We start from the raw sequence: 14,693 nt of genomic DNA, 5'->3' as shown, positions 1-14,693 counted from the left end.
GAGTTTCTACTCTAGGGTTGCATCAGGGGGCTTCAAATTGGACATGGTGTCAAAAAACCAGTCCAGCAAAACCTGCCTTCCCAAAACCGTATGGCGCACCTTTCACTCTACGCCCCGCTGTGTGGCCGTACAGTAGTTTACGGCCACGTATGGGGTGTTTCTGTAAAAAAAAAATTTAAAAAAAATTTAAACGAAAGGGAAACCAGAGCACTTAAAACCCTCACTAACAATAGAGATATTGTGATAAAAAATGCAGACAAAGGAGGGGGAATTGTTATTATGAATTCCAGCTATTACGAAAAGGAAGCCCTACGTATCCTTGCAGATAAAGAGTATTATGATATCTTACTATATGACCCCACTCCAGAATACAAAAAGATACTGGGAACACTGATAGATGAGGGTTTCCATGCAGGTATTCTAAACAAGAAGGAAAAAAACTTTCTTAAGACCAACTATCCCTCTACCGCAAGATTCTATTTTCTGCCCAAAGTACACAAGTCCCTTACAGAACCTCCAGGGAGGCCCATCATCTCGGGCATAGTATCACTAACCACCAATCTTTCAGAATATGTAGATGGAATCCTGCAAAAATATGTTCTAAATCTACCGTCTTATCTACGAGACACTTCACACCTTCTGGCATTTTTGGAAACTCTAAAGTAGGAAAATCATTTCTTGTGGGCCACACTAGATGTATGCTCATTATACAGCAATATTCCACATAATTTAGGGCTTAGAGAAATAGAAAAAGTTCTTAACCTAGATACCCTGATGCCAATTACACAAAGATCATTCATATTAAAATCCATAGACTTTATCCTTAAACACAATTATTTTTCTTTCCAGAATACAATATACCAACAGAAAAAAGGTACGGCAATGGGGACTAAATTCGCGCCAGCTTACGCGAATTTATTTATGGGGGGATTTGAGAGAGATTTTGGACTTTTGACACATCCTAACATTCGGTTTTATAAGCGTTTTATCGACGACATTATTTTAATTTGGGATGGGGGAGAAAAGGAATTGACTTCTTATGTAGATAAAATAAATACCAACGAATGGAACCTCAAGTTTACTGTAGACCACCACAATATGGAGGCCATATTTTTAGATCTACATATAGAGATCATCAACAAAACCATAACCACAAAAACCAATTTTAAAAAAGTCGACACGAACAGTTATCTTAACTTTAAAAGCTGTCACCATCAGAGATGGAAAACTAATATTCCCTACGGCCAAATGAAAAGGATCCGTAGAAATTGCAGTGATGATACTACTATGAAAGAACAGCTAGACATTCTGAAAGAAAGATTTAAGGAGAAAGGCTATCCTAAGAAATTAATATCGGAATCTGAAGCTAGAATATTGAAAGAAAGCCAAAAAGAGAGCCTTACAAAAATTACAAAAAAAGAAACCCAACAAAAATACACGAATGTAGGCCTAACTACTAATTTCAATAATCGCCACGCAGATATTAGGAAGATAATCAATAAGCACTGGAAAATCCTATTGAAAGATCCAATTATGGAAAAAACAATCCCATCAGCTCCCATTTTAACGTTTCGCAGAGCAAAAACCCTAAAAAATATACTAGCACCCTCATGTCCCAAATTACTTCAGAAAACTAAACGAACAGACTATAAAGGTCCGATGAGCGATGTAGGGTCATCTAAATGTGGCTCAAAAAAGTGTAAGTGTTGTCCAATGATATATTATGGAAAAACACTGATCCTCTCGCCACCAAGAGAACCGATTCCCTTAAAACAAGTAATCAATTGTAATACTTCCTATGTTATTTATTTACTAGAGTGTCCCTGCAAGCTTTTATACGTGGGTCGTACTATACAGGCTCTGAGGGAGCGTATGAATGAACATCGCTCGAACATAAAACGGAAGGTGATCACACATAGTGTATCTAAACATTTTTCACTGTATCATGAGGGTGACTCTAAGGGCCTAAAAGTGACTCCGTTAGAATGGGTTCCACAGTCCTATCAGACACTATCAAGAAAAGAGATGTTCTGGATATATAAATTGAATACACTTTCACCATTTGGTCTAAATGAGGCCCTAGAATATGCTAATTACTAGCCTCTAGACCGAGAAAGTTAACATCTACCTGAGAAGATATTGTACGAGTTGTTTATACACCATTTCATACATTTTTTCTGAAGATATAAATGACATATAATTTTTACTTGATATTCTATATTCCATACACTTTGGAAAGGATTATATCTAATTATATTTACTATTGACTATTTATATGTATATTTCTTTATATTTTATATATTTTGGAAAAGATTATATTTAATTATATTGATATTGATTATTTATACACATTTTTATGTACGGATTTTTTATACTCATAATAGGTATATTTTCCTCCCCTCTGTGTTCCTCTACACCAATGTATCAACCACCCGTGCCCTTTTTTTTTTAATTTTTTTTTTTTTTTTTTTTTATATATTGTCTAGCATGATTTTTTTATATTTATATATATTGTCTAGCATGATTTTTTTTATTATATAAAGATTTTTTTACGATTTTTTACGATTTATAGTTATATATATTTTTATTTTTATATATCCATACATCCATTGCCCTCGTCATATTTATATTTTTGTTAAATTTATGAAATTATTATTATCAAATTATCATTTTATCTTCCCATATTTTTGTAGACTTATGAAATCATCTATACAATATAACTCCCCAAATCATGAAATTACTCTTATCAGGGGGCCCTATATATATATGTTTTTATATCTATCCATTACCCTGGCCATATTTATATATTTTTGGTAAAATCTTTTATATATTATATCTTCCCTTATTACATTATATTACTCTTTTCACCTATACAGCATAACTCCCCAAATCTTGAAACAACTTTTATTAGGGGTCCCTATATATAATTTTAAATAATCTGTTAGGAAGTAGATATATATATTTTTTAATCCTCTCCTCCCCCCAGATCCCATCAGCAGGCGACTGGCAGAAAGAGCTGGACGCCGACATTGCAAGGCGTCCCCCTCCCCCTTTCATCTTTCCCATTACCGGTGCGTTCCATTAGTTGGAGCGCACAGCGACAGGAAGTGACGTTCCCCTGAGCCGGCATGCGTTCCACAAAACCAGAAGTCGCGGCAGACACGCGATTTCCGGATTCTGGATGCGTTCCACCGACCGGAGGCGGTGTTTGAACGCGATTTCCCGCCCTTTTTCGTTCCCTGAGCGCGGGAACTTGAGACATTGGTGAGAGGAATCTATTTAACATGTAAGTTTATTTAATTTTATGTATTACTGAATACCTTGCTCCTGAGGAAGGGGTTTTGCATAACCCCGAAACGCGTTGAGCCCTATTAAAGTACTTGAAGAAACCTACCTTAAGAGTAAAGACACTAATTTTCCAATTGAGGACCGTGAGAAGCAGACTCGGCCGGGGGGGGTACTGTCTCAGGTAAACTTGTATTACACCTGTTTGGCAGCCCCCCAGTGAAGTGAGTAAAAACTGCCTTTTTTGATCTACTTGTTTTCTCAAGTGAATTACAGCGACCCAGGCCAGGGGGGTTCACTGTCCTAGGTAGTTGCGACACCTGACCTATGTGACAGCCCCCCCAGTGAAGTGAGTACCGTAGTTCACTTCAAAATATTAAACACTGATATTCATTTGTGCTTCTCTTACTTGGGGGGTTACTGTCACAGGTGCATTTATACCTGTCTGACAGCCCCCCACCGAAGTAAGTTATCATTTATTACTATTTACGGCTATCGCTGATTATTCGTCTTTTAGGGATATCGCTATATCCCATTGCGCTTTTGTACGTAGTTTTATGTTTGTGGGGATTAGGCGCCATCTATGTGTATCTAGAAGTTCTGAAGGTCACCAACATTATAGACCAAATTTTACACATAAATTCATCTTTTTGTGTTTCTGTAAACGGCAGAGTCAGGGCAATAAAGATAGTCTTGTTTGGCTGTTAACCCTTGCTTTGTTAGTGGAAAAAATTGGTTAAAATGGAAAATTAGGCAAAAAAAATGAAATTCTCAAATTTCATCCCCATTTGCCAATAACTCTTGTGCAACACCTAAAGGGTTAACAAAGTTTGTAAAATCAGTTTTGAATACCTTGAGGGGTGTAGTTTATAGAATGGGGTCATTTTTGGGTGGTTTCTATTATGTAAGCCTCGCAAAGTGACTTCAGAGCTGTAGTGGTCCCTAAAAATTGGGTTTTTGAAAATTTCAGAAAAATTTCAAGATTTGCTTCTAAACTTCTAAGCCTTGTAACATCCCCAAAAAATAAAATATCATTCCCAAAATAATTCAAACATGAAGTAGACATATGGGGAATGTAAAGTCATCACCATTTTTAGGGGTATTACTATGTGTTACAGAAGTAGAGAAACTGAAACTTTGAAATTTGCAAGTTTTTCCAAATTTTTGTTAAATTATTATTAAATATTTTTTTTTACTTCATTTTACCAGTGTCATGAAGTACAATATGTGACGAAAAAACAATCTCAGAACGGCCTGGATAAGTCAAAGCGTTTTAAAGTTATCAGCACTTAAAGTGACACTGGTCAGATTTGCAAAAAATGGCCTGGTCCTAAGGTGTAAAAAGGCTGTGTCCTTAAGGGGTTAATATGCAAATTAGGCATTTGGGCGTGACCATTGTTCTTCTTGCCCCTAAGCTCCACTCATTTCTGTGACCACCCCTCCCTCGCTGCATTGGTTGACAGGGCCAGGCAGTGTCAAAGCAGAGAGGAAGGGGCTCATTTGCATATTAAGAGTTGTCTCATCTTGAATGTTGGTTACATATCGCCAGGATATGCCACCGGTGTCCAATAGGTGTGGATCCCACTTCAGCTATCTCTGGCAGTCCCATAGAAGTGAATGGAGCGGTGGCCATGTTTGCGCAATGCGCTCAGTTTAGAGTGAGGTGCGGCCCGCTCTGCAGCGGTCGGGTTCTTCTCTGCGGCAGCGTCTCACTCCGACCTGAGTGAGACTCTGCCCCATCGGAAGCTTTAGTACAGTGTGGAGGCTTCGTGATCGTCACAACGGGGAGAAACCTCCCCAAGCAAAGAAGAGAAGTAACTAGCCAGACCTCTGTGCAAAAATCTTGGAGGACATTACAGCAGAATGGGGAGGACATATTTATAAGTGAAATTATGCCAACTAGAATATATCTCACTTTTTTGGTTTTGGCAACAGGTCCTCTTTAACCCCTTAAGGGCAGGATGTTTTTTTTTTTGCGTTTTTGTTTTGAGCTCCCTGCCTTCCCAGAGCCATAACTTTTTTCTTTATCTGTTCACATAGCCATATGAAGGATTGTTTTTTGCGGGACAAGTTGTACTTTCCAACGCCACCATTTAATATTCCATATGATGTAGTGGGAAGCTGGAAAAAAATCCCAAATGGGGTGAAATTTAAAAAAAAAAAAAAAAAAAGGAATTCCACCACAGTTTTTATTTTATTTTATTTTTTTATTATTATTTACGACGTTCGATGTACGATAAAACTGACTGGTTACTTCTATTCTTCAGGTCAGTACGAATCCAGCGATACCTTATTTGTATAGTTTTTCTTGCGTTTTGTGATAAAAAAAAATTAAAAGTGGGAGAAAAATCAGTTTTATTCTTTTGTCTCCATATTTTGACCCCTATAACTTTTTTGTACAGAGCTGTATGGGGGCTCATTTTTTGTGGACTTTTCATTGATGCCATTCTGGGGTGTGTATGACTTTTTGATCACTTTTTATTTAATTTCTTTTAGAAAATGAAGTGACCAAAAATGGCGAATCGGCCATTTGGACCCTTTTTTTCATTTTGCTGTTTGCCGTATGGGAACATATTTTTATACTCTGGGCGTTGACACCCATGTGTATTTTTTTATTTTTTTGTTTTTTACAGTTCTTTTATTTTTATTTTGGGAAAGGGTGGTGATTTGAATTTTTATGTTTATTTATTTCATCTGATTGCTTTTGTCATAGACTCTAATGCACTAGCATTGGAATCTATGATGATTTTACTACTTTCCTATGGAGCCCTATTACAGGCAAGGGCTCCATAGGAAATACTATGCAGCAGCCTCCTGTCATTCATAAAGACAGGGGCTGCTGCATACACGCTCCGGCTCCTCCGATCACCTCCAAACCAGAGCACAACCGAAAGCGAAAGCTTTCGGTTTTTTAGCGTGCTGAGATGCCATGGTCAGGATTGACCACAGCATCTGAGGGGTTAAATGTCCACGATCTGCATTACTGGCAGTTGCAGACATTAGCCACGGGTCTCTGCTAGAAGAAGCAGACAGCCACCCGCTTCTATGGCGTCCAGGAGCGGGCGCCATCTTTAAACACCCCCAGCGCCGTACATGTGAAGGGGTTAAATCGGTTATTTCTGACTTCAGTTGTACATAGGGAGTTGTTATCAGTGATTGATAGCATTCCCTTGTCTAGGGGCTCATGCACGCAGCCATAGCCATTTTTGCGATCTGCAAATATCAAGTCCACAAAATACTGATACGAGAGCCTGCCACTCTTTTTTTATTTATTTTTTAACTTATTTTTTTTAACTCCTTTACAAATAACCTATCCTTGTCCGCAAAACGAACATCACAAAAAAATAGACCATTGTCTTTTTGTGGAGCCACGGAACGGATATATGGCATTTTGCAGCCCCATTGAAGTGGATGGGGACAAAAACCACGGTTGTGTGCATGAACCCTAAGTGTATACAGGGACAACTGTCAGTCACCCTCCTTTCTGGTACCACGACTCTGCCCTCTCTACCTGGCTTCAGCCATGATGTATTGGTTTGGCTGCAGCAGTGACACTGCATATCACACTTGTGACCACTGCAGCCAATAAGGGTCTTGTGCCGTATACCACTGCTACAGCACATCACCACTGCAGACTGGCAAAGAGGACTCGGACAACCCCTTTAAAATGCTAATGAACAGTTTAGTTGCTAAAGGAATATGGCCATGTGTGTCTCACAGGGGTCGGTCTGTTAGTCATAGTATAATAAGTAAGGGATGGACATACAGGGGTCGGGCCGTTAGTCATAGTATAAGAGGTAAGGGATGGACATACAGGGGTCGGGCCGTTAGTCATAGTATAAGAGGTAAGGGATGGACATACAGGGGTCGGGCCGTTAGTCATAGTATTATAAGTAAGGGATGGACATACAGGGGTCAGGCCGTTAGTCATAGTATAATAAGTAAGGGATGGACATACAGGGGTCGGGCCGTTAGTCATAGTATAATAAGTAAGGGATGGACATACAGGGGTTGGACCGTTAGTCATAGTATGATAAGTAAGGGATGGACATACAGGGGTCGGACCGTTAGTCATAGTATAATAAGTAGGGAATGAACATAACCTGCAGTAGTAATGCAGGCTGCAAGAGAGAGAACTGAGTCGGGTCCGAAACACTTCAGCCCTCCAGTATAAGGGGCAGTGCCGCCAGTACACGGAGCAGGTTTACTTAGGGTTTCTCTCCAGCTTTCATTTTTAACAAAGAAAGCAATCGGATTTTTCATTATGTACAGAAAACAGGCTTTATGTCATAAGAAGAAAATAAAATCCGGAGCTGTGCGGTTGGTTAAAGTTAGGAACCCCAATGATTTGATAGTTATTCCCTATTCATTCCTATAAGAATTTCGTAGACAGCTGAGTACTGCGCTTCGCTATCTCTGGAACTCCCATAGAAATGAAAGAAGCGGTCACGCACATGTGTGATTGTTCGCTCCATTCATTTCATGAGAGCTGCACGGGGCCCCCGTTTTTGTGATCGGTGAGGGTCTCAGCAGTAGGACCCCTACCGATATAATTTTCCACTCTCCTGTGGATAGGGGACAACTTTAACTAACCGAAATACTCCTTTAAGTTACCGACTTGGATTTCCCCTGCCACTTGTATGTCTTTCCGCTTGTTTTCTGCTTTGCTTTAAAAAGTGTCGTTCATTTCCCTTTCTTCCACCAATCTCCATACACGTGCTGGCCTCTGTGTGTCGCACACCATATATTCTGTAGAGCACAGCGCATATTTTCTGATATGTTGGTCCCTTTGACAGCTTACCGAGATAAACCATAACTTGCTGCATCTGTACCTACATGGTTCTAGAGAGGGGCTCCCCTGTGGACGTAACCATAGATGTACCACTTGTTTGTGGGGGCCTGCTCCTGGGGGACATTGATTTATCTCTTTAACGTCTTCTTTTTTAGGCTTAACTAAACGCTGTTCATTGCCGGATGTGGCTCTGACCTTCACACACTCAGTTCTCCATTCACCTTTTTTTGCCGAGAAGACGAAAAACGGGTACAGACATGGCCGGCCATGTATCGCCTACGGTAATTTTGGAATAAATTAAATTTTTTTACAAATATATTATAACCATTGATTCTGTAATCCATGTAGTAGAAAGCTGCAGAGTGTTGCTGATCTCTTCAGTGAGTGACGGTGGAATGGGGGTTGTTTAAAGTGGCACTGTACTTTGGGGTCTGGGTGCTGATTTCCCCGCTGATCACAAGAAGAGAGAAGAGCTCACATAGCGCACTCTCTCTCCTTGCTGCAGATAAATGGAATTGAGACTGGCCCATAGACTTTCTGTTGAGTCTGTCTGGCTTCCATCTCAGTGAGGAGAGAGCTCTACTTGAGCGCTTCTCTCTCTTCGCTCTAATGATCAACAGGGGTTTTAGCACTCGGACCCCCACCAAAAGTTTTCTCAAAGCACAAGGACACGTTAAAGGGGTTGTCTTGCTTCAGTAAATGGCATTTATTGTGTAGACAAAGTTAATACAAGGCACTTACTAATGTATTGTGATTATCCATAGTGCCTCCCTTGCTGGCTTCATTTTTTTTATCACATTATACACTGCTCGTATCCAGGGGTTATGACCTCCCTGCATGTCCAGCAGTGCTGGCCATGCTTACACAATATAGGAAAAAGCATCGGCCCCTCTGGTGGCTGGGACCATGGGAGCTCACAGGCACGCATGCGCAGCAGCTCCCGTCTGGGCCTCCTTGTACCCGTGCTGCAGCGGTGGCCATAACCCCTGGATACGAGCAGTGTATAATGCGATGAAAAAATGAATAAATTAGGAGGCAATATGGACAATCACAATACATTAGTAAGTGCCTTGTATTAAAGGGGTATTCCCATCACAATGATCACTGTTAAATCTGTTAATGATTTGACAGTGATCATTTTTCTAAATACATTTTATTACCCTATTCCCACCCTTTTTGAGAAAATAAGTCTCCTCTTACCTGATGTTGTCTTTCGTCTCCCCTGGTTACGGCCACCTCTTCTGTTGAATCCCGCCGGGCCGTGCTTGCGCAGAAGACTGAAGATTCTCTCCCGGCCAGGCCGTGCAATTTCCTGAATGCGCACGCCACAGCACATGCCCCATGATGACATCTTCCTGGCCAGTATAGTACAGAGCCGTGAACGCGCACGCCGGGTCTGTACTGTACAGGCCAGGAATAAGTCACCATGGTGCATGCGCGTTCAGGAAATTGCGCTGCCTGGCCGGGAGAAAAACTTCAGTCTTCTGTGCAAGCACGGCCTGGCTGGGAGAAGACGTCACTCAAGCCCAGCCGAATCCAGGAAGTGGACGTCGTGCTGGACGAAGGTAAGTATTAAAACTGAAGATGGGAATAACCCTTTAACTTTCTCTACATAATAAATGCCATTTACTAAAGAGAGACCTCTCTTTTTAAAGATTGTACAGGATTAAAAAACATGGCTGCTTTATTCTATAAACAGCACTACAGGTTGTAGGTGGTATTGCAGCAGTTGAGTTTAGCTCAGGCTGTTTAGGGGGACCCCTCTATGACATTCATATAATGCAGATGGCCAGGACTTAAGGAACCTCTTAAGGGGTGGACCGTGGCCTATTTTGTGCTTGAGCATTTTTTTCATAACATAAATTTTTTTTGTATTCTCTATTGGTGCCAACATGGAAAATAGAAATGTTTTCTATATTATATAGGTTGGTACAATATCAAATCAATAGAGTTTTTATGTTTATTACTTCTGCTGAATAAAAAAAAGTTTTACCAAAATCAGAATAATTTTTGTGAGTCTGCATTCCAAGAACAACATTTTTATTTTTCTATTAAAGAGCTGTAAGGATATGTATGTGATAGACACTGAAAGTTAGCAGAGGTCTTACGGCAGTGTTCCTTAACTCCAGTCCACAGGGCCCACCTACCAGTCATGATTTGAGAATATCCCACAGAATAAATACCTGTGTGAGCATGCTGCATATTGGACGCAGCAAAAAAAATAAATATATACATGTGGTTTTCTGAAAACGCAAGCAGTTTTTGCAACAACATTAGGGTCTGTTTTCTTCCAGCAAAGGGAAAACGCACAACTACCTTAATGTAACTCTAATAATTAACAGACCTGCCAACATCTAAGTTTGCATGCAACACCTGTCACATGCTGTGCTGTAAAAGTCCGCACCGACACCCCAGTCAGACGGGACAATATTCCACTGCCATCAATCTACCTGTAATTACTCCCTATTCTATTGGGTACATGCCCGGGATACCATGCCTCTCTTGGGGTGGCACTTCCATGCATCCTGCCAGTCTCTGTTTCCAGCCTCTGGTGATGTCGTGTCGACCCATGTGATCATTACAGCAGTCGCATGTCGACACAACATGTCATTGGTGCCGGCTGGAAGATAAGAACCAACAGGGCCCCTGTAAACGTGAGGACGGGGGCCCCCATGAGACTGGTAGGTGAGTGTACTGTTCTCGTTATCAGCAGCTACGGATTTTGCTGTGGATATGCATGGGTAGTCTGCAGCAACAATGAACAAACTGGGAAATATCTGCAAAGGAAATTGACATGCTGCAGATTTAGAAATCTTCACCACAGGTCACTCTGTGCAGAATTTGTGTGCAAAACGTTGATGAAATGTATGCAATCTTGTCCACTTTGCTGCTCCTGTATTCCATGCACGGGTGCGCAGATCTGCATTGTTTCCAGTAAGTGTGGGTGTAATTGGACACTGTTCTGTAATGGATCCCACTAACAGTCATGTTGTTGTCTTTATTGTGATTTTTAGGTGATATTCAGAGATGTCGCCGTTTATTTTTCGGAGAAGGAATGGGATCTCCTGGAAGGGTGGCAGAAAGACCTGTACACTGGTGTCATTAAAGAAATTCATGGGATCTTAATCTCACTGGGTACTGTTCTTGTTTGTGACGTCATATAAAATATGGGACTTGTGAATTATTCTTTTTATTGGAATTCCGGCTACAATGTTTGACTTGAAAGGAATTGAGATGTACCATGTTTCTTCACTTTTTAAGACACACTTCTTGCCAAAAAGTGCCTGCGTCTTATCAACAGCAGTCACAGAGATCCAGCATGGCCAGACCCCCTGGTTGCTTCCTTCATGATCTAGCAGAGCGCACATACAGCAGTTTGCCTGATCAGTGAGAGCTCTGCGCCTTTACTCGCTTGTCTCTCTCTCCCTGCCGACACTGATCTGTGTGATCAACGGCAGCAGGAGAGCACATGGGGAGGAAGGTCCTACACTTTATTGACAGGAAATGAAAACTTCAAGTACAGCCTAATGACGACCTGTCATCAGTGGCGTATCTATCACGAGGCAAACAAGGCATTTGCCTAGGGCGGCACTTGCCAATGGGGCGGCAAAATGCCTTTTTTGCCCCCTTGTCCCATCAGTCTCATCTGCCTCCGGTATACTCAGAAGATCTGATGGTATATTCTAACCCCCAGGCGTTCCCATGGTGACGGGGACGCTTGCCTGGGGGTTAGAATATACCATCGGATCTGAGTTTTCACGCTCTCAGTGAGAGCGTGAAAACACAAATCTGATGGTATATTCTAACCCCCAGGCGTTCCCATGGTGACAGGGACGCTTGCCTGGGGGTTAGAATATACAGGGCCCCGCCGCTCACAGGAAAACATTTAAAAACGAATCAGTAACCTAAACTTTATTCATTAGTGATGTCTTTACTGTATACCTTACTCTGTCTTTCAGCTCCGGTAACAGCAGGCAGTGCGGGCGGGCGGCGCTCACTCACTGACGTCACGCGCCTGCGCCGCCTAGTGGGAGGAGCAGGCGCGTGACGTCAGTGAGTGAGCGCCGCCCGCCCGCACTGCCTGCTGTTACCGAAGCTGAAAGACAGAGTAAGGTATACAGTAAAGACATCACTAATGAATAAAGTTTAGGTTACTGATTTGTTTTTAAATGTTTTCCTGTGAGCGTCAGGGGGAGGAGGAAGGAATCTGTGGATGGCACAGTTTAGGGGAGGGGGGGAATCTGTGGATGGCACCGTTTAGGGGAGAGGGGGGGGGGGAGGAATCTGTGGATGGCACCGTTTAGGGGAGGGGGGGAATCTGTGGATGGCACCGTTTAGGGGAGGGGGGGAATCTGTGGATGGCACCGTTTCGGGGAGGGGGGGGGAATCTGTGGATGGCACCGTTTAGGGGAGGGGGGGGAATCTGTGGATGGCACCGTTTAGGGGAGAGGGGGGGGTCTGTGAATGGCACCGTTTAGGGAAGGGGGGGGGGTCTGTGGATGGCACCGTTTAGGGGAGGGGGGGGGGTCTGTGGATGGCACCGTTTAGGGGAGGGGGGGAATCTGTGGATGGCACCGTTTAGGGGAAGGGGGAATCTGTGGATGGCACCGTTTAGGGGAGAGGGGGAATCTGTGGATGGCACCGTTTAGGGGAGGGGGATCCGTGGATGGCACAGTTTAGAGGAGGGGGATATGTGGATGGCACTGTTTAGGGGCGGGGGATCCGTGGATGGCACTATTTAGGGGCGGGGGATCCGTGGATGGCACTATTTAGGGGAGAGGGATCCGTGGATGGCACTCTTTAGGGGGGGATCTGTGGATGGCACATAGGAAGGGGTGGGGTTTAGAGAGAAAGGGGTTTGGCCTTGACAGGAAGGGGTGGGTCAAATTTTTATAAGGGGGTGCCCAAGTTTAGTCTCGCCTAGGGCAGCACAAAACCAAGATACACCACTGCCTGTCATCTCCCCTGACATGCCTGTGTTAACAGCTTCATGCGTTCCCCATGTCATAACAAGTCTGGAGCATCTATTCTTATAGCTTTATGTTGTGCCATTCCTTTATTATGTCTACTAGAAGTTATAACTGAATAGCCAGCAGTCTGCAGTAAGGGTACAGAGGGGTGTTACCAGCTGGGGGGGTGTCCCTGCACGGTCTGACACCAGCAACACCGATTGGATAGAGTCAAGACTGTGCAGGGACACACCTCCAGCTGGTAACACCCCTCTGTACCCTTACTACACACTGATAGCAATTCAGTCATAACTTCTAGTAGAAATAGTAAAGGGATGGCACAACATAGAGCCATTAGAATAGATGCTCCAGAATTGTTGTTACATGGGGAATGTATGAAGCTATTAAAACGGGCAAATCAGGAGAAGGGACAGTGCTGTGTGTGTGTATGGCAGTGCTGTGTGTGTGTGTGTGTATGGCAGTGCTGTTTGTGTACCAGAACTGTTGTGCCACAGACAAATACTTATAATCTAGCAGAACAAGACGCATGGCAGAACACGACAGAGCAATGATAGGAGACACATTTATTTGCATATGTACTTTTAATGAAGTGACCACATGCACCACTGCTGGTTGTTACAATGGTCAGCAGATAACGCACTGAGGCCTCATTCAGACTCCCGTAGTGTTTTGCGGATGCCGGCCTGCACATGGCCGGCACTATCATACAAAAATGTCTATTCTGGTCCGCAAATGCGGACAAAAATAGGACATGTTTTATCTTTTTTTTTTTTTTTATGAATTACGCAAAATTGCAGAACGGGTGCGGACCCATTCACGGCCATGTGAATCGGACCTATGGGTAACGGGAGCTGACCAAACCTATACCCCCTCCTATGGTACAACCTAAAGTTACTGACCTTCACCCCTCCACTTCAGCAAACCACATTCCCTTCAAAGAGGACCTAGAAAATATTTTTCCTAATTTTCTGTTGTGTAAACCTGAGGGGCCTCTTATAAAGCGAAAAATCCAGTGTTCAAGCAATTCACTTTTCCTGTCTTCAAGGCTTTGTCATCCTAAATCCCAACAACTTCCTAAGGATACAGCCGGAAGAGGAGCCTTGTTGGAAAAGCCGCCAAGTCGTAGAAAGAAATGAAAACTTGAATATTGTTGGTTCTGGTGAGTCCATCTGTGACTTGTAATATTAGTAAAAAAGATTTTGGTGAAGATTTCTTTATACGTTGTCCCAGTTTTAATTTCCCCACATATTACTTTGTCAGACATTTTGCAGGTTACATGTGCTGACATTTGTTCTCTTGTCGTATCCTTTTAGAGTGTGGTATGGTGAATCCTGATATTTTATTAACTGTCAAGCTTGGTGAGAAGCAGCGAGTGATGAACTCTTATGAACAGGATGGCAGAGGGAGTGTGTCTTTTCCCAGTACAAGTAAGATACTTTATAAAATGTGTTAACATTTCTGTGGTGATCTCTGTTGTAGTCACGTTGTTTTTTCCCCTGCTACTATATTCTCTCCGAGAAGCAACGCATCAAAGGGACAATGCTTGTACAGAGTCGAGTCACCTAGTAAGCGCCGTGTGCAGCACAGACAGCAGCTAGATGGGCTGGGAGTTGGTCAGTAAGGTCCTGGTAGGTTGTTAAAGGTAT

At 42.6% G+C, this 14,693-nt stretch overlaps 1 protein-coding gene across 1 annotated transcript in view; it reads left to right on the top strand.

Moving 5' to 3' along the window:
• The window catches only part of LOC122928849 (zinc finger protein 252-like), a 102,824-nt gene that overhangs the window by 21,136 nt on the left and 66,995 nt on the right, over positions 1-14,693 (top strand). Inside the window, exons 2-5 of the mRNA XM_044282117.1 lie at positions 8,233-8,358; positions 11,092-11,212; positions 14,093-14,206; positions 14,361-14,474. Coding sequence (XP_044138052.1) covers positions 8,335-8,358; positions 11,092-11,212; positions 14,093-14,206; positions 14,361-14,474 — 373 coding nt within the window. The 5' untranslated portion in view covers positions 8,233-8,334. The remainder of the gene's footprint in view (positions 1-8,232; positions 8,359-11,091; positions 11,213-14,092; positions 14,207-14,360; positions 14,475-14,693) is intronic.

This window comes from Bufo gargarizans, chromosome 2 (genome assembly GCF_014858855.1).
Source record: "Bufo gargarizans isolate SCDJY-AF-19 chromosome 2, ASM1485885v1, whole genome shotgun sequence".
Lineage (NCBI taxonomy): Eukaryota > Metazoa > Chordata > Amphibia > Anura > Bufonidae > Bufo > Bufo gargarizans.
This window is presented reverse-complemented; position numbering and strand designations above follow the sequence as displayed.